This window comes from Cynoglossus semilaevis, chromosome 18 (genome assembly GCF_000523025.1).
Source record: "Cynoglossus semilaevis isolate Cse_v1.0 chromosome 18, Cse_v1.0, whole genome shotgun sequence".
Classification (NCBI taxonomy): Eukaryota; Metazoa; Chordata; class Actinopteri; order Pleuronectiformes; family Cynoglossidae; genus Cynoglossus; species Cynoglossus semilaevis.
This window is the reverse complement of record NC_024324.1, coordinates 4,281,753-4,301,727: the sequence shown is the minus strand read 5'-3', so window position 1 is coordinate 4,301,727 and position 19,975 is coordinate 4,281,753. Positions and strand designations below refer to the sequence as shown.

The 19,975-nt window shown below is 39.0% G+C and overlaps 2 protein-coding genes and 4 non-coding genes across 6 annotated transcripts; 5 read left to right on the top strand and 1 right to left on the bottom strand.

Moving 5' to 3' along the window:
- Positions 1–1,683: 1,683 nt before the first annotated feature.
- lpcat1 (lysophosphatidylcholine acyltransferase 1) lies at positions 1,684–12,971 on the bottom strand. The gene is made up of 14 exons (XM_008331245.3): positions 12,605–12,971; positions 7,669–7,808; positions 6,551–6,765; positions 6,355–6,467; positions 6,181–6,241; positions 5,504–5,562; positions 4,692–4,726; positions 4,166–4,220; positions 4,006–4,088; positions 3,780–3,905; positions 3,186–3,336; positions 2,567–2,662; positions 2,339–2,483; positions 1,684–1,974 (listed from the first exon to the last, which is right to left on the bottom strand). The coding sequence occupies exons 1-14, from the start codon at positions 12,689–12,691 to the stop codon at positions 1,844–1,846; spliced, it is 1,497 nt and encodes a 498-aa protein (XP_008329467.1). The 5' UTR covers positions 12,692–12,971; the 3' UTR covers positions 1,684–1,843.
- A 651-nt stretch (positions 12,972–13,622) lies between these two features.
- trnad-guc (transfer RNA aspartic acid (anticodon GUC)) lies at positions 13,623–13,694 on the top strand. The gene has a single exon. It is a non-coding gene; the product is annotated as a tRNA-Asp (tRNA).
- A 289-nt stretch (positions 13,695–13,983) lies between these two features.
- On the top strand, positions 13,984–14,055 carry trnad-guc (transfer RNA aspartic acid (anticodon GUC)). Its single transcript has one exon. It is a non-coding gene; the product is annotated as a tRNA-Asp (tRNA).
- Positions 14,056–14,254: 199 nt separating this feature from the next.
- trnad-guc (transfer RNA aspartic acid (anticodon GUC)) lies at positions 14,255–14,326 on the top strand. The gene has a single exon. It is a non-coding gene; the product is annotated as a tRNA-Asp (tRNA).
- Positions 14,327–14,991: 665 nt separating this feature from the next.
- On the top strand, positions 14,992–15,063 carry trnad-guc (transfer RNA aspartic acid (anticodon GUC)). The gene has a single exon. It is a non-coding gene; the product is annotated as a tRNA-Asp (tRNA).
- A 1,576-nt stretch (positions 15,064–16,639) lies between these two features.
- On the top strand, positions 16,640–17,759 carry ndufs6 (NADH:ubiquinone oxidoreductase subunit S6). Its single transcript, XM_008331242.3, has 4 exons — positions 16,640–16,827; positions 17,147–17,200; positions 17,367–17,489; positions 17,614–17,759. The coding sequence occupies exons 1-4, from the start codon at positions 16,684–16,686 to the stop codon at positions 17,680–17,682; spliced, it is 390 nt and encodes a 129-aa protein (XP_008329464.1). The 5' UTR covers positions 16,640–16,683; the 3' UTR covers positions 17,683–17,759.
- The last annotated feature ends 2,216 nt before the right edge of the window (positions 17,760–19,975 follow it).

Sequence of the window (19,975 nt, the reverse complement as noted above, 5' to 3'; positions counted from 1 at the left end):
AAGAACATTTTAGAGACTTAAATAATAAAACACAGCTAATACCGTATAATAAAAGTGTGGCACAGCCTGGAAAATAAATTGTTTTGAATCAGCAGCGTTGAGGTCACATTAAGTGAGTGAAGGAGTCAGTGCCCGAGAACTGAATGTGCGGGAGCAGGGCTCCACCTAGTGGCACAAAATAGATATTGACAGCGTCAGAAAACAAAGTATTGTTTGGAATTCTTCATAGGAAATACACGTTACAGGAATATTACTGTCATGATTTTACTCCATAAAAAATTAGTTACACAAATTTCTCGGGTTTTGGTCCTTTAACGATGGTCAGTGTTATTATTCTGTTATCTTTAATGTCTTTGTTAGCCAGTCACACAGAACAGTGTCCTGCAGTCATATTGATCGCTTCTACAAAACATGCAGTATATTTCATAGGTCTTCAACCTGAAACGGAGGTATCAAACATACGGCCCGTGGGCCGAAACCAGCCCACTGGGGGGTTCAAACCGGTCCGTTTCATAAATTCTGAAAGTGAAAAACACTTCATGTTAGTGGTTTGTCAAATGATTTACCATTAAATATGAATATTTTCTAATATACTGGTACTTATTTGCATAAAAACAAAGGGGAAAAACATGGACTTAATATTATTTATAGGTAATTATGTTATGATTGTACTGGTCCGTCCCATTTGACATTTAATCAGACTGTATGTGGACCCCGAATCAAAATGAGTTTGACACCCCTGGTCTTACTAATCCAATGGTTCTCAATTATTTTCTGTCATGCAGAAAATGTCATTTTCTGAGAACCCGATAACATGTATTTTTTTTATCTGTACAAACCACTGTATGAGGTGCTGCCACCTAGTGACTGGAGGCTTGTTATCATTCAAGAATTACAGGAGTGGTACATTATGTCCAGTATGCCATATTCCAACAAAAGCCCCTAATGCCCCCACTGGCACCTCACCGTGCCCCCATGGGGGTCCTGCCCCACAATTTGAGAAGCACTAAACTAATCCATCAGCAATAACAGCAGCCCACACCAGTACCCAATACCTCACACACCACACACCAGTATTTGTCCACCAGTTCCTGTGTAAAATTTGTTTTAAAATCGTACGTCGAAATGAGACTTTCTTCATACGTTTGTGCGAGACGGCGACGTACCACGAAATGTCGTAGGTTGCGGACTCTCTTCATAGGATAATTCATAAAAAGATTAAATACATTTTTTTATCTAGTCTGATTTTTTAGTAAAGACATAATTGTTAATTATTATACAAAATATTAAACACCTACAACTGAGACTGTTGTAAATAAAATAAAGGTTTTTGCGTTCTTTTTTTTTTTCCCTTGTTGGGAGTCAGCGCAAAAAGGTTCATGTATTATTTCGATGCAGCTTTGGTTTAACTACCCAGTTAACTGGTAGACTGGGTTGGACAAAGGCCATGACCCAGGATTCTCCATGTCTAGACCTGGGCTGGATTTCAATGACACTAGAGCTAGAGTTGCTCCTCTTTCATCTGGCAGTACTTTTCCCTTTCTCCGCGCATTTATATATTATAATATTTTACAATATTACCTCTGTGTACTGTAATATTTGCTGGCCATAAACCAGAAAAAAAAAAAAATAAAATAAAATTCACAGACACAAGAAAGCCCAAACAACACAGCCACCGTAATCTGTGCTTTGGTAGAGTCCGTACACGACATGACACCTTTATTATTACTATCATTATTCTAATGAAGGCACAGCGGTGGTCGGCGCACACGTCCGATTCCTGGGGTAGCCGGTGCCTCAGACACAGAAGATAAATAGTTGTTGGAGATCACAAGTCCGTCCTTCAGGCGTCTTTGTCGTGGTCCTGACCATTGTGCCTTCTTCGCTTGATGCAGAAGCTGCGAGGGTGGTCCTTGAAACCGAGGACGTCTGAGACGAAGTAGGGATACTGCTTTAAACAGCCACAAAACTCATCTGTAGAGAAAAGGGAGCCGAAATACAAGATGTTTACTTTTGTTGACCAATTTTAAAGCAGAAAACAGAACAGGGATGTCAAACATACGGCCCGCGGGCCAAAACTGGCCCACTAGAGATTCAATCCGGCCCCCTTGATGAATTTTGAATTCAAAAAAATGCGTAAACTTCATGTTGGTGATGTTTTGTCAGATTATATTTCATTAAATATGAATATTTTCTTAATATTCTTGTACTTATTTGCAGGAAAATTATGTTATGATTGTACCGGTCCGGCCCACTTGAAATCTAATCCGGGCCGTATGTGACACCCCTGAATTAGACAAACATATTCTGCTCCTGCGCAAACCCCTCTTGCACTCACCGTACGTGAGACGCCCCGTGTCCGTCCCTCTGTCCATTGTCAAAAACATAACTGAAAGCTCCACCTCTTCCACGCCCAGCATGATTTCCAAAATGGTGGCGAGGTCCTGCTCCTGGACTTCAGCAGTCTCCTCAGACTCGTACATCTGCACAGCACCACCACAGACATTCCCCAGGGCGTTGGTTTAAACAGACACGTGTGAACAATTTCAGCGGAGGTGTTACGCACCTTGAACGCCATTTCAATGGTCTCCATTGAATTTGGCCGGTGAACTGTGGACAGTGCAATGAGAAAGTGCCTGACGTCGATGCCGCCATCTTCACACTGTCAACACAACAAAATAGGGATGAAGAACTAGGCTTGACGTACAGGAAAATTACTTTGCTGTTTAGCACAGGTTATGCCAGTTATGGAAATATATTTGATGATAAAAAAATAAACTGCATGCTGTGTCTGCTGACATTGTGGCTCAAAAGAAGAAGGAGAGGAAAGGAAAGGAAAGGAAAAGAAAGGAAAGGAGAAGACCAAAAAGGAGTGGAGGACACGAGAGGTGAAAGGAAAGGAAAGGAAAGGAAAGGAAAGGAAAGGAAAGGAAAGATGGGAGAGGGAAAGGAAAGGAAAGGAAAGGAAAGGAAAGGAAAGGGTTAAGGAAATGAAATGAAAGGAAAGGTAAGGAAAAGGAAAGGAAATGAAAGGAAGGGAAAGGAGAGGGAAGGAAAAGAAAGGAAAGGAGAGGAGAGGAAAGGAAAGGTAAGGTGAGGAGAGGAAAGGTAAGGAAAGGAGAGGAAAGGAAAGGAGATGACAAAAAAGGAGTGGAGGACACGAGAGGTCCTCGTATCATGTTTACCTTGAAGACACTGTAAACTTCTCTCAGGGTGTCCGTGACCGGCAGATTGAAGAATTGTGCGAAATCATCCAGACTCAGCCTTTCACCCTGTAGCTTCCTGACTCTGTTTACGTTGTCTGTCAGCATTTTCTCTCTGACCATAGCTCTGACCCTGTAAAGGAGCGAATAAGAAACACAATAAGAATAGAGAGATCGAACACATCCGCCAGTTACCGTGCAAAGTAATAACATCAGCTGCAGAGACAGAGACAAGGACAAATGTGCATGATTTGACCTACACACACAGATTAGATTAGACTGACAGCAACAAAAGAACAGCCGTAGAAAGACTGTATAATAAATAACAGTTTACCATGTAAAAAAAAAAATCAAAAAATGTAAAAAAATATATAATAAACTGCAACACAAAAACTACAAATACTAAAAAAATATTATATTTTACAATACCATTGGGGGTGAACACCGATACCAGTCCTGCATTTTCTTTTCACACCCTCAGGTGCCAGAGTTTTTTTACCTTAACACTGCTTAGCCTAAGCGAAACATATCTGTTCCACCTGGTCCAACAAGTCAATCTGGTCTCCCTTTACTCACCCTAGGCGACAAACCAGGTGGTTAAACTCCAGCAGGCTGCTGAAGTTATGAATCTTTAATGGCCCCTCTGACAGGATGATGTCCCGGTCGTCAAAGTACAAGTCTGTTAGTGGCACATCCAGTGCCCTGAAGTGGGGAAGGACAAAATATGAAATGATATACTACAGTATATATTATTATACGCCACATGCTGCCTGTGCATTAATGCTAATACCCAAACACTTACTTGGCCATAAGTTTTCTGACATTGTTGGCAAACAGGGCAGGGTTTTCCCTTTCCTCATCTGATGGTGTGTAAACAGGCAAGTACTGGGACATAAGGTAGACCGAATTAGTAATGCGCACATGTGACGTTAAATCCTGCTCGTGCTGAGTGAACCACTCACCTCGATTTCCATCGCATTGTGAGGTTGGCACAAAGTGAGCCACAAGATTTTGAACCTGGAAGTTGAGAGAAAAAAAAAATGAAGGCGCACAATCAGGGGGAGAAAAATCACTAAAGACTAAAGAGCGAAAATGTACTAGTGACCACAAACACTATTTCGATTACGCGCAACATTTCTTCACACTTCAAGAAAGCTTATACTACTTTATTTTGTAAACAAACCAAATTTTGCATTATGTTCTGAATTGATGTTACACACACACACACACACATACATACATATATATACATATATAATCAACAAATGTACATACATACATAATCAACAAATCAACAAATGTATGTTAGATACATTTGTGTGTTACATACAAATATATGTAAATATATATAAATATATGTATATATTTTTATATATATAAATGTATATATATATATTTATATGTATAAATATATATATATTTGTATGCAACACATACATTTGTTGATTCGGTCTCAAATGTTTGCACAACAAAAACAGAAGGACTCACCCTCCAGGACCGTTCCATGTCCATGTCACAGTATCCTGCGAAAAGAAAAGGGATATAGTAACCTTAAAATTTTTTTTTTTTTAAATCCTTCCCTGTACTGGTAGATGTTTTCAGTGCCACAGGCCTCTCCCTGTGTGTTTGTACTTGAATTTAAAAACTTGAATCCAGGACAGCTTGCTTCACGGGTGTTGGTTTAGCCAAAGGATTAAAAAAAAGGTGTGGCACCAAAAAATTATGCAAACATTTAGAATTAATTATGAAGCCTTTAGTGTTCCCTCTGTGTTCTGACTCTTGCTTTTTAAGTCTAAATACCTATGTATCTGTGTCATTTGCTGGACGGACACAGGGTTTATTTTATTTTTACCTATGGCGAACGAGTCATTGCGTCATAACCGCGATCATAACGACCTAGTTTGGTCCAAGGACTGAGAGTGACAGGCTTTTGAGGGTGAACACAGAAAGAAGAAGAAGTCGGTAAAAAGCTGCATAATTAATGAGAACGACAGGAGTGCCGGGAGAGACATGACACCTGCGTGTGCGTGCGTGTGTGTATCTAGGAAAGAGAATGAAATATCATCCCCCGGGACGTGAGGTCATTCAGCGCAGGAGAATCTCACACTAACGCGTAAGGGGGAAAGAAACCATTACATCACAGCTGTGTGCCAGTCTGTGTGTGTGTGTGTGTGTGAAGGTATCAGCAAACAGCTGGTGAAACGGTGAGGTCACGCAAAACCTGCGTTAGAGGTTAGAGAAGTGGTTCGAATGAAAACAGAGAGGAACAGGAAGCGGGGCAGACGGTCAGGGCTGTTTACCAGTTTGTTTGGATAGCGTAGCACCACGGGCTGCACAGGAAGTCCTGGAATAAAAGCACCTGAGAAAGGGCAGAGGAGGCAGTGTTAGAGAAACTATGGTAAACTATATATACATATATATAAAAAATTAAATTAAATTAAATTAAAATAAAAAATAAATTAAATTAAATTAAATTAAATTAAATAAAAAATAAAATAAAATAAAATAAAATAAAATAAAATAAAATAAAATAAAATAAAATAAAATAAAATAAAATAAAATAAAATAAAATAAAATAAAATAAAATAAAATAAAATAAAATAAAATAAAATAAAATAAAATAAAATAAAATAAAATAAAATAAAATAAAATAAAATAAAATAAAATAAAATAAAATTTACTTTATTGACTTTTTATTCATCATAAAAATCACTGGTGAATCTTACAATGTGTTGGGCTGTTTTGTATATGTACATACAGTACATGTACATGTGGTTTAGACTTTTTGGAAAGTGTCGACATGTGTTTTCATTTTCTACAGGTCTCCAAAAAAGAGGTTGTCTATGTGGCGGTGGAATGTCTTAAATGAGTAATGAGTGAATGCCGTCTAAAGCTGTTCCTCCCAACAACGGGAGAAATAGTCTTAATCCCCATTACATTAGCATACACAGAACTGTTCCCTCGACCGAACACATACCAGGCTTGAATAAGATGAGACCTGACCTGTTGGTGCATGTTCCCTCTGGAAAAATCATGATCTGCAACATACAAATACACAATAGTCATGTGACCAGTACATCAACCTATCCCCCCACTCCTTATTCCAATGAGATCGGTACTGTAAGAACCGGTTCAGGTTTTGTTCTCATACCTGAGACCACTCCCCTCCAGATTTTGCTCTCTGCTTAATCTCCTCTACAGTTTTCCTCCTGGAATCCTGGTCGGACCGAAACACAAACACCGGCCGGATGTAGCTGATCAGAGCTAAGAGAAAATTCATTTTTTTATATTTAAAATGAAGTTGTCAACTGTCAATATATGTCTACAGAAATATAGAGCATACTCACTGCCCCAGACAGGAATGCTCCTGCTCTCCAGTTTTGTCACTATGGAGCACATGGTCATGGTGACAGGGATAGCGTCAAAGTAGGAGGAGTGTGGCGCTACGGTGAGAATGGGAACTTCAGAGGGAGCTGCTCGCTCTCCTTTTACCTTGATCCAGTGGAAACCTCCACAGAACCACATGGCTCGCATGCACACACGTAAACACAGGTCTATGAGTCTGCGGCCACAAAGACAGACGATATAAGGATTAGTGTGATGTACTCGTTTTTGAAATGAAAAAAAAAAAACGAACAAAAAGGATCCCATAATTCTGTCATTTAAATCTGCATCCAGAATGAACACTAACATCATTTCACGGAAATGAACCTGCAAGTAATATTCCGACTGTGGCCATAAAAATATCCATATAAAAGTCAAGCCATAAATTCCCTAATAAAGGAACACTTGATTTTGTTTTCAGTTTATACATACAGGGGATTTAAGAAAATATCAATGTTGATTGATTTTTATCAACAATTAAGATTCAAATAGTTGGTTTGTTTGTTTTGCTTTTACTTGCGATTACAAATATAAAACCCTAGATGGCAAGAATCTGGCAACATGATACAATATATTGCGATATATATTGTGAAATAATACTTTACTATAGGCATGGAAATATATTAATTTTTATAAACATATATATAGTAATATATATAGTAAATATATAGTAGGATAGCATAGTAAAGCATGCTATGCTTGCAGCATAGTAAACACTGTTTGTTGTTAAAGGCTTAGCATTCGGTTACTAAAATTGGAACAAAAGGATCTACATTTGTAATCGCTGGGTTAAACAAATGAAAATGATAAGATTGTTTGACTCAGAGTCTCAAATACATGCAAATATATGCGGCCCCTGCACAATGGGGAGGTTTAAATGCAAAACAAACAAAAAAAATGCAGTGCTATAGGACATTGTTTCCCAAAGACTGGGTCGTCTTGCATCACGTTTCCCATTGACTTGGGTCACAAAGGTTTGTGACTTTTAAAATATGGGTCCCCAAAAAGGAATATCAATAGAGTAAAGTGAAATGAAATATAGCGTTATTTCAGCGTATTGATAATTTCGTATTTGACACACCTCCTCCACCATGTCTGTGGTTCAACAACAAAATTGGAACGTCCAAAGGAGGCAGCGAAGGCAAAGGGCCAGGCCAACAACATGAAGAATGACACCAGCAGCAGCCGCACAGGAAACACCGTCACTGACATCAGTCCTATCTGGGGAAAGGCAGAGAGAGAAGGGGACAGAGAGAGAGAGAGGGAGGAATTCATTTTCTGGATTTTCTGCATTTCTAAACGTCGAACAAAGTCAAACAAAACATTTACAGTGCTCTCATGTAACAAGTATACACCTTCAGACCCAACAGGGCCACATTCCAACTGTTCTTACTGCACAGTATACATACCTATTTGTCATTCTTGCTAAAGAAAAACACACACACACACACACACACTAAGATGAGTCACGTTCTATCACCTACTTACTCACTTCGCCTCTCAGTCTCAATAACAAATGATAAAAACATTGAAACAAACTACTCAGTGGCCACTGCAAGGGATTGTGGGCCTCAATGTAGTTTAACATAATATGTTGATATAACATTCTAATATTTATTTGGGCCCCTATCAGTCAGGGGCTCTTGGTGTCGTCTTACTGCCCCCATCCTTCTAAAAGCCCCACCAGTTATGTCTGTGTCTATGTTCTATGACAATAATATGTCATGTTGAATAAGGAACAAAATTCTCCAATAATTCACTAATAATAATAAATAAATAATAAAAAAATAACAACAACAATAACAATATTAATATGGTAATAATAATAATTATTATTATTATTTAAAAAATAACAACAACAACAACAACAATAATAATAGTAATAAAATAATAATAATATTTTTTATTATTATTATTACATAATGAAAGGTCTGTGGGCTAGGTAATATTCAGATGAGATGTGATTGGTAAAAACTATAAAAGCTTTGAAGGAAACAGAAGTTTGTCGGATGACTCGGCCATGACTCGGCGCGTCCAACTGAATAAGTTCCGTAAATCTGAGACGAACTTAACTGAGGCCTGATTGTACTAACAGGATGCGATGTCAGCTGACCCGGCCTGTCATGGCTTTTCTCTTACTGGGTAATGACACACGTGTGCTGTGGGTGTGTATACTAATGGGGTCATAAAGGTCATGTAGGACAGTATAAATCTAGACTGTGTGACACCTCCAGCTTATTCCGCGGCCTTGTCTGAATCCCGTTTGATCGTTTTCATACCCCAGATTTTATCAATGCAGTTAGCTCCGCCTCCAGAGGTACACCTCCCTTCAACTACCCTTCCTCCCTCTGCTTCGTTCCTTCCGTCCATCCCATGCTCTCTCCCATCTGTTTCTGTCTATATGCTGTTCATCCTTCAACTCCTCCTTTGCATTAATGTGTTTTTTGTCATCCCTCTGGAGATCCATAACTAACCGCCCTTCTTCCTGTCCTGGCCTTCCTCTCTGGGTGTGCTCAGGTGCAAACAGCAGGGCAGTAATAATAAATAAACTGTAATGGGAGGGCAATTTATGACACTCTCGAGTCCACTACGGCACTCTCCCACCCCCAACATTGACATGCAGTAGACTCATCACCAAAGCCTTACGAATCCATTTGTGAGGAACTGTTGACATTTTCCCAGGAAGTGGTATTAAAATAAGTAGAGGGCCTACGTTTCTAGTATCTTCTTTAGATATTAGAATGCAATAATATGTTAAAAAGCTGCATCCCTTAAAGTCATCAGTGTCACATGTTTGAATCCGGCCCACTAACCCATTCAATCTGGCCTGCACCGGGATTTCAAAATAAAAGTCTTCTACAAATGTTAGACAAAAATGCCCCCAGAAATATCCCTTATCCTTGCTTTAGATCTTCTAGTAGTAGTAGTGACTACCAACACCACTTGGGCATCTTTGAAAATGACTTTGAAAGCCCCGGGAGCCAGTGATTTAACCACCATTTGGCCAGATCAATAAATAATATAAATAAGATATAATAAAATCAGGACACAAATGTTTGTTTGTCAGATAAAAAATATGCTTATAATGAATTTTTTTCGTTACCTAAAATGTTCATTCTATTATTATTATCCATCACTGCTCTTCCATAAATATGGCACTCCAAATGCACATGAGTGTGTGTGAAATGGCCCAGCATGAGTGAAATGGCCCAGCGTGCTTTTAACAGCTACGAAACCTGCGGTGACATCTGATTGCTCGTGACAAATTATGATAATGGGTGGGGTGGGGTGGGGTGGGGTGGTGCGGTTGTTGCACAAATTGGGGATGTTTCACAGGCAGCGTTAGATAAGAAGCTGAGAGCACACAGATAAAGATATTACAACTGTTAACATAACCCAAGTGTCTACTAACCTTCAGTTAAATATGTTGAACTGAATTTACAGCGGACTTCCCTTCATAAAAGCGAAAAAAGCGCTCCGTTAATAGGCACTAGCAGATAGTAAAACTAGCATATAACATGTTAGCCACTGTATATCCAAGGCACTGAACCCTAGCACGGCCACCCCATCACCCCATCACTTCTAACAGAAGCGTAGAAAAATTGCTGATACGACTGAAGCAAAAATTTTCTGTGACCTTTTAAAAAATGACTAAGGAGATCCATTTTCAAACAGTTCTATGTGTTGCTGTGAATTCTTTGCGCTGTAGCTTTAAATGACCCACATTGTCGATTGTGTTTACTCAAAGGTCAAGTCACTGGAGTGACGTGCATATTCATAACACAGTGATCATTTTGTTGTCCTTACAGAAAAGAACATTTTCTTGGATAAACGTGTTTTTATGTCTCACAGTTCACAGCACTCAGAATGGGAAACAAACGACTTAAATAAAAGTAGGAAGTCACTGGGGGGAATATGACAAACGAGCACTAACCTTTTAAATACTTTATAGTGAGTAATATCTTCTAACAGAAATGGAAAAAATTACTTTTGTTGGAACCTTTGCAGTCAAACCAACTACTCTTTCTAGAGGAAGTACCAGGAAAATAATTACCTCTTACATCGCCCCTACGAAGTTTATATGGAAGAAAGCTTGTTTAAGTTGAAGTCTACTGGTTGGGCACAGACCGTGACTACAGTACAAAAGGTCAGTTTCAATGCTTGTGCTTTGTTATGTTTTGCCGTGAATGGGAGCGAGTAACTCCGGGCCCTGGGGCAACAGGGAGGCAGATGAACCAGATAAGAGTAGAACAGAGGGAATTCACTTCTGACTCTGTTCTGACTGTATGAATGTCTCCAGCAACACTTACTCCCATAGTTTTCAACCAAATGAATGACTTTTTATGTCAAACTTTTGAACATTCCTAGAAATGCAACTCTGGCTGCGGTACCGCATTTGGCCACAAAAGCTGCCTCTTATCGTCATTCATCAGAAAGCCACTACATTTTCTACTAAAATATTTAAAAATGAATTTTTCTAAGTGCCATTACAGTGCACCGTGTAACAGCGCCACCCCTGTTCTTACTGATGACTACAGCTTGCTCCGAAAACTACAACATGATAGCTTTCTCAGAAAGCTCAGAAATTGAAGCCTTATAAATAAACAATGTGTGGGCAATGACAGCGTTAGAGCCTAATTGCGTTGTAAAAAAAAAAAAAAAAAAAAAAAAAAACACACGGTGTATTATTTCATTAGCTGGTCAGTTTTCGTGTCATCAGCAAGATATTTCCAATAAACAGGGAAGAAATGCTATTGATCTATTGGTTGATTGATGATACAGTATTTTTGGCTCCTGGGCAATCTACAATAAAGGGGTTCTATTGATTGTAATGGTTGATTTAGGGTGTAGCCACAAACTACCACCACCACAGGAGCTCACCGACCACAGCCGCGCTACAAAGTCATGTCATTTTACCTTGTTCTTCACAAACATTGTGCAGCACAGGACACATATTTGATTTCCTCAAATAAACTAGCCTTTCAGCTTCTCAAATTCTGTTCCTGCAAATCATTTTAATTCAACTGAATGCACATAAACACTGAGGTGGGCGCTTAAGAGCAAAAACATTTGACTAAAAAGCGGGGAATGTGGGAGGAGGTTAAGTACACGTTGGTCTGATTAGCATCATCATGACAAGTAAACTGACAGAGGGTTGTTCAGTCGTTGCAGTCGGAAAGATACTGTTGGGATTTTTTTTTTTAAAGCACTTCTCAGTGTGCAGGTACACAGTGCAAAAAGTGATGCAAATATTTCATTACGCAAAGGTGGGTTATGCAGAGTCACCTTTGGTATTTTTGCAAATTGAGGCAATAAAACGTGGGACAGTGAACTTAGCAAGACAATGGAATGCCAACCTGCAAATGTTTGACATTATTTATTTTTATTTAACTACATTTAACAAAGTTTTTTGTGCAATTATATGTAATTCTATTTAGGTAAAAAATATATTTATATTTTTTTTTAATTTTTTTTTACAGTTATTTATACTGTGTTAATTAAAGCTAAATACGAGACAGAAACCGGAAATTGACAAGCAAAAATCGTGTATGTAATTGTGATAAGTCGCCATTTCAGTTTCAAGTTGCGTTAGAGCGAAAAACAGCAATATTTATTATAAAAGGGAAAATAAAGTCATGAGTTTGTTTTAATTTCGTTGTCAAATAAAGTATAATATATATATATATATAAATTGTACATGTATAAGTGTGTGTTGAACATACGTTTCTACAAATGTTTGTTTGTTATGAGGACCACACAAAATGACAACTCTTCTCAATTGTTCCGTACTGAAAAACACACCGGAATAATGTTTACTTTTCACTACCTCACATGCAGGCTTAGAAACTTCTTACTATTGTGGTCCGTGATGATGTTAGGATAACAATACAAATGTAAAGTGAGTTGCATATCGAGTCCGGTATATGTACTGCAATTACACAGCATAATTAGGGAGGTGCCCTCTCTTTCAAGGTAAGGGGAGGGCGTTCAACTCGTGCGCCTTGTGTTGTTCTTACCTTTATTTTCTCTGCCATGGTGAATTTCAGCTTGTGGACAAACGGGTTTTTGCCCACTCTGGAGGGCCGAGTGTTGGACGACTTCATTTCCGATAGTCCAAGAGTCGGAGAAGAGGAAGGTGTGTCCCGAATGTCCCGTTACGTTGGCAAAATTCCCTGTTTTCACGCCACTGTACAGAGGAGAGTTCTCCGTCAACGCTGACTTCACCTTCCTCTCTGAGCAGAGTCATACACTGATGCTGACGGGAAGCGAGCAACAAGTTACCGCTGAGAAAAAATATTCGACTTCCGGCACCATTTGTCAAAATAAACTGTCTATCCGTCATTGGTAAGCGACATTAAGTCGCTTGTTTGTTTTGGTTTAGGAACAAAACAAAAAACAAAAACACTGAAATAATTTGTTTCAAAATGCATTTTGATCGAAAAAAATTAAACTTAAATTTAAAATTCTTCGAAAAATGATTTATTTGACAACATGTAGCTTAAGCATTTAGATGTTACATCAAAGGCATCAGAGTACAGAGAGCTTTTCTCCTTGTATTTCATAAGGGTAACAATTAGCTGACCCCTTTATTGGGGTCCGTGATCTTTAGTGATTCACGTGAATAACTGAAAAAGTACAAAATAATATCAGCAACGCAATAAAAAGACAAGGGCAAAGGAAACTAAAAAGACCATTCCAGGGAATTTCAGGAAGTTTACCTTATATTATTACATGTACTAATTTATGTGTACACCTGTTTTAGATATATATATATATATTTTAGACCAGTCCTCACCTGGAATGTTTGTTTTTCTTGGTTTGGGCTATAAAACAGTATTCATTACAACAGTGGTGGGACAGCTCCCCCAAGGGATGAGTTGTTGCAGCAGCTAAGTGAATTTTAGCATTTTCTTTATCTGTTCTACTTTGGGGAAATTAGAGATATTTTTCTTGGCAAAACAGTGCCAAAAATATTTAGATTTATCAGGCACAGTACATGCACAGAATCAGGTGTTACTATACATGCGTTATCACTCCTCGTTAGTATAGTGGTGAGTATCCCCGCCTGTCACGCGGGAGACCGGGGTTCAATTCCCCGACGGGGAGATCACTTTTTTTTTGCTTCATTTTATTTATTATTTAGCAAATAAAGTTCTTTCTAGGTCTGTATGTATTTATGAATTACGTAATCCTATGTACTGGCTTCCCCCCCCCCCTTGTACGTGGGGGGGAGATTCCCCCCGCCTGTCGCGCGGGAGACCGGGGTTCAATTCCCCGACGGGGAGATTAATTTTTAAGCCTTGATTTATTTATTATTTAACAAATAAAGTTATTTGTAGGTCTGTATGTATTTATGAATGTGCGTAATCCTATGTACTGAGTAACGTACCATCACTCCTCGTTAGTATAGTGGTGAGTATCCCCGCCTGTCACGCGGGAGACCGGGGTTCAATTCCCCGACGGGGAGATCTCTTTTTAAGCCTTAATTGGTTTGTTGTGGGGGGGACCCCCCCCCCCGGCCGGGGGGGGGGCGGGGTTTCAATTCCCCGACGGGGAGGTTACTTTTTAAGCCTTAATTTATTTATTATTTAACAAATAAAGTTATTTGTACGTCTGTATGTATTTATGAATTACGTAATCCTATGTACTGAGTAACGTACCATCACTCCTCGTTAGTATAGGGGTGAGTACCCCCGCCTGTCACGCGGGATACCGGGGTTCAATTCCCCGACGGGGGGATGACTTTTTTTTTTTTTGCTTTTTTTTATTTATTATTTAGCAAATTAAGTTCTTTGTAGGTCTGTATGTATTTATGAATGTACGTAATCTTATGTACTGAGTGACGGGAAATCACTCCTCGTTAGTATAGTGGTGAGGATCCCCCCGCCTGTCGCGGGGGAGACCGGGGTTCATTTCCCCGACGGGGAGGTTACGTTTTTGCCTCATTTTATTTATTATTTAATAAATAAATTTCTTTGTAGGTATGTATGCATTTATGAATGTACTTAACCTTATATACTGCTTAGTGAATTGTCCCTCCTCGTTAGTATAGTGGTGAGGATCCCCCCGCCTGTCGCGGGGGAGACCGGGGTTCATTTCCCCGACGGGGAGGTTACTTTTTTGCTTTATTTTATTTATTATTTAATAAATAAATTTCTTTGTAGGTGTGTATGCATTTATGAATGTACTTAACCTTATATACTGCTTAGTGAATTGTCCCTCCTCGTTAGTATAGTGGTGAGGATCCCCCCGCCTGTCGCGGGGGAGACCGGGGTTCATTTCCCCGACGGGGAGGTTACTTTTAAGCCTCATTTTATTTATTATTTAATAAATAAATTTCTTTGTAGGTATGTATGCATTTATGAATGTACTTAACCTTATATACTGCTTAGTGAATTGTCACTCCTCGTTAGTATAGTGGTGAGTATCCCCGCCTGTCACGCGGGAGACCGGGGTTCAATTCCCCGACGGGGAGATTACGTTTTTGCTTTATTTTATTTATTATTTAACAAATAAAGTTATTTAAAGGTCTGTATGTATTTATGAATGTACGTAATCATATGTACTGAGTGACGTAATACCACTCATCGTTAAACTTGTTGTTCTTGTTTTTTTTTAATCTGGACTATTCCATGTACTGTCTACTCTTGTTTTGTATGTTTTTTAAACAAAATTATTTGTAGTTCTCAATGTTAAGTTTAGTCTCCCACAGGCTACACTTATAAAATTGAATTCTGAAGATCCATTCTGCCAAACATACCCGAGGAAAGTGAAATAATGCCTCACATATTCTCCAGACAAACACTTTATTGTTACAGCACTTTAAAGCAACTTACTCAAGATAACAAAAAAACTTAGCCCTGCTTTTGCTTATGTCTAGGATGAGTCTTGCAGTACACATACAAATGTCCCCTGCGCCGGACAAAAAAACAGTCTTTGCAGCGCTTTCTCAGGGCTGACCGTGTTTTTAAACCTGCAGTGGACTGGATGGAGGGAAGATGCTGACATTGTCCCAACAAAGATGGTCGACACTGAGCAGAAGAGCCGGGCAAGAAAGGGGAGGGAGTGACTCTGGTCGACGACAACAGTGTTTGGCGTGCTGACGTGGGAGTCCAGAGACTTCTGTAAGCACTCGCCGCTGACAAGGAGAATATCACATTCATTCGACTCATCTGGAGAACTTGGCGAGACAGGGAGGCAGCCAGGTGTGAAAACAACAGGGGCGCCATGGTGTTCAAGACTGCAGAGGGAGAGAGAAAGAGAGAGAATAAACTAGAATACAATATGAAGTTAACTGACAATATATTATTACTGTATATGTGACATTATCAATGGAATGATTGTATTATCGTGATGACCATGGCACAATGTTGTCTAATCGATCCCTGTCACACGGTCATAATGTTCATGCTCAACGCAAATGTACCATGGAGACTACAGCTCTCGGTTACTTTCGTTATCACACTGATAATGCCTTATTTGTTTAAAATAGTAAATGAAACAGTGACAGATTACATAACATTATTATTATTATAGGGTTCACTGTGCAGAAGAACAATAAACAAACAGTGCCGCCCAGCGTTAGAGTAAAACACCCGTGCATCCCCAAGGGCGAAATATTAACATGATCCAAGGACAGCTTTAAAATGACTAAATATTAAAATAACGTTCAACGAAGCATTACAAACCTGTATCAAATTTGTTGAACGTACAAAATGGAACTCGCGTCGCCGAATAAGCCTTTCAAAGGCTACGACGTGACAGAAGTGCTACTAGCGTGCGCAGAGAACAACTTCCGGTTGAGAAGGTTACTATTTACTTTACTATTTCCTCAGTTTAGTCTCTCAGGCAGTTTCGCTCTGTAATGTTAATCTCGTTTCCTTTACATTTGAAAACTTTGGCTACAATATTGTTTTGCGTTTTAGATCGTCTGTTTAATAATACAAGTAAACGAATGTCCAAGTAATGATTTGTAATAAGTTTTAATTTGATGATTACGTACATTTGCCACCTGAAAGTCATAAATTGGGCTTAGAACCACCTATATACCAAGCGTCTCTGCAATGCATCCTGGGAAATCTGCATCGCTGTAAACATGGCGTCCTCGATGGTTAGAATTCTGTCCTTCAGTAAAAATGTAAAGGTGGTTGCTTCACCAGTGAGGCTTTGTGCCGTCTCTGGACACAAATACAGCTTAGACGCCTCCAATTCCGGTGAGCCAGTAACTCACACTGGTCAGGTAAGTTTAATTGTATATTTTGTTCTGTATTACGTTTATCCGTTTACTGACTTACGTCTTTCGTTACGCGGCTTATAGGTAAAATATGTAATATTAAAACAAACATATATTCTTCTTCTCTTACACATGACAAAAATGTTACGTTCTGATGTTTTGTCCACACGCACTGTACTTGTATGGTAGTAGTTTAGGCTTATTATGTTTCAAATATAATCTAATAATATCTCCAATAAAATCACACTTTTAAATAATATACCTATGTTCTGCAAAAATACTTTTTATATGTTATAACCACATACAACCTTTTATTTTTTGTCAGGTGTTTGATGAGAAAGACCACAGAAGAGTAAGATTTTTGGGAAGACAGAAAGAGGTAATGTTTTTACAAACTATCCCCATGAATGACAGTGACAGTAAAAAAATGTTTTTATTGTTTTTTAAGATGCACAATGTCACTGTAAAAACAGACGCTCGGCTGTTTTTGTTCTGTTAATTACTATAAGCTAATATTGACTAAAAATTTTTTTGACTTTCTGAAGGTGAATAAAAACTTTGCCATCAAATTGGTGGCCGAAGAGCCGGTGACTGATGTGACTACAAGAGTTGTATCCTGTGATGGTGGTGGAGGAGCTCTGGGTCACCCCAAGGTCTACTTAAACCTGGTGAGAAAATGCAGTAAATAGTTTGCCACCTTGATAGTAATAAAGTTTTTATAACAAAATTCTATGTTGATGCGTTATATCAGATGAGAAAAGGGTTGTGATTTCTAAATATTCTCTCTTTCAGGATAAAGACACAAAAGTGGGCACATGTGGCTACTGTGGAAAACGCTTCCAGCAGACGCATCATCACTGAAATAGTTCCACCTTAATTCTCTGTGCTTCTCTGTGTAAACTGCCATATTGGTTAATAAATTATGTCTTCTCTGCAAACCCTGATTTTTTTTTTTCACGATGAAACGAAAACATTTTTCAAGGTGTAGAGCATTTTTAAAACTTTGAGTTTGGATGCAGTTCCTAGAGTTGACAGGCAGAGGTCAGCGACGTTCTGCACACGTTAATTTGACTTGAAAACGAAAGAACGAAAGGCTGTAATTGTTAGGGACAAAGTAATCTATACTGAAAGTCACATTTTTTATGCACTGTCACTGCATTGTTAGCATTAGCTGGAGTGGTTTTATTTTCATGAATTTCTAAAAAATTGCCACACCTCGAGCTCTAAATACCATCTCAACGTCCAGCTGCAATGGCGGAGGCATTAACTTCAGGCCAGACGCCTGGCTTGTGTCAGACCAACCTCACCAGAATCCAGGGTCAAAGGTAAGTCTTCAAAAATGATTGCGAGAGACATTAAGATTAATCGACTACAACTCAACTTCAATATGATTTAAGGCCACAAACTCAATAAGTCAAAATTCTTTTTTTTTTATTTTGCAATTTTTGTTTTGCCATTTTTCCATAATTAATTATTATATATAATTACTATTAATTATTTGGATTAGTCACCAATGAAAACAGATATGGAACACATAAATCACGTGGCATTTTTGTTTTGTTTTTTCTGTTTCAGCAAAACTACCAAAACCAGTTTTTGACACATTTACAAATGTTGACTAACTGTATTCATGAGGAATAATAATGGATAATTGTGGTCACTTATTAATCATAAGTAATCTACCCCAGCCCTGTGATGGTTAAGAAAAGTGTAAGTCAGACTGAGACCATTATCAGCAGATAATAGATTTAAATGCCACTGAATTAAAAAGAAAAAAAAACACAGTGTTCCTCACAGCAATCAGTCACTCTACACAGCCGTATTTGCTCTAATAGCCCTATTAAAATATCCTTCCTTAAAAAATGTGTCACATTACAGACCCTGCAGCTCATTACGAAGCGCCCTGCAGCCAATTATCTGAACCTTTGTGCTGAAAACCACTTTGACCAAAAAAAAAAAAAAAAAAAAGAGAGAGAAGCGTCTGCTGATCTGGGAGCAGCCGGTCTACCTCAAATTCACACTCGCTCTATGAGAGGCAAAACAGAAAACTGACCTTTGGTCGTTGTCTTTGGGACAGAGGGGTAGAGGGGGGGTCTATGCTGAGTGCCACTTCAGAGTCAGGTGACAGAGCGTCTGACCTTTACCATGGAAATAATGACTTGTTCTGGTGCCAGGAGCTGTGAGGGGTTACCGCAGGGAACGAGACACCTCTGTCGACATGCGACAGTTTTTGGAGGAGAGAGTTGGCACTCGGCGCTTTGATAGCTCTGGAAAACCAAAGTGTGTGTGACGAGAGACTAAGCTTTAAGTAAATGTGTATGTGGCAGTGTTTGTGTGTGTGCGGCTGTGGGCGACCGCCTCGCCATTGGAAGGAAAATGGGTGTCAGACAGACAATGCAGAGTTAAGTCATTTGAATCTGTCCATTGTTCCTACGGGGACATCCCAGAATAGTAGTGAAACTCCATCACCTGATGATTGACTGTCGCCTGTACAATCTGTATGAGTTGCTGCCACCTAGTGGCTGGAGGCTTGTTATCAGTCCAGCGTGGCATATTCCACTGAAAGCCCCTTATGACCCCACTGGCACCTCGCCGCGCGCCCCCCAGGGGGGCCCACCCCACTATTTGAGAAGTACTGTACCCAAAAAAAAAACAACACAAACAAAAGAAAGCGAATGTAGCACAGCCCAACGTATGACGTACAACCGGCGAATGTAGATAAAGATGTCGTCTGCATATAGCGCGTTATGACGTATTCTTCCGGTACGATCACCAACTTGTTGCCGTTTCTAGGGGAGAAATTTCAGAGAAAATTCCGACATTAGATTCTGCTTGAACGTTCCTTTTTTTTTAAGCTTGAAACTCAAAACTAGCCCCAGGCGTTTCGGTAGCGCTTTCCATTTTTCTCCACGGCAAATGGTGACAAAAAGGTGTGAAAGTAAACTGTCATTGAACATAACACAGACGTCTCTCTGATCTACGCCAAACATACTGCAAATGGATTCGGCGATTAAGCCACTACGAAGTAGACGTAAATAAATGATGGAGATTTCTGTCACTGTCACAGGAAAAAAATTTTTTTTTTGTAAAATATCAATAGAAAAAAAAAATTAAACAGGCATTTTTGTAAAATATCAATGAATATTATTTTTAT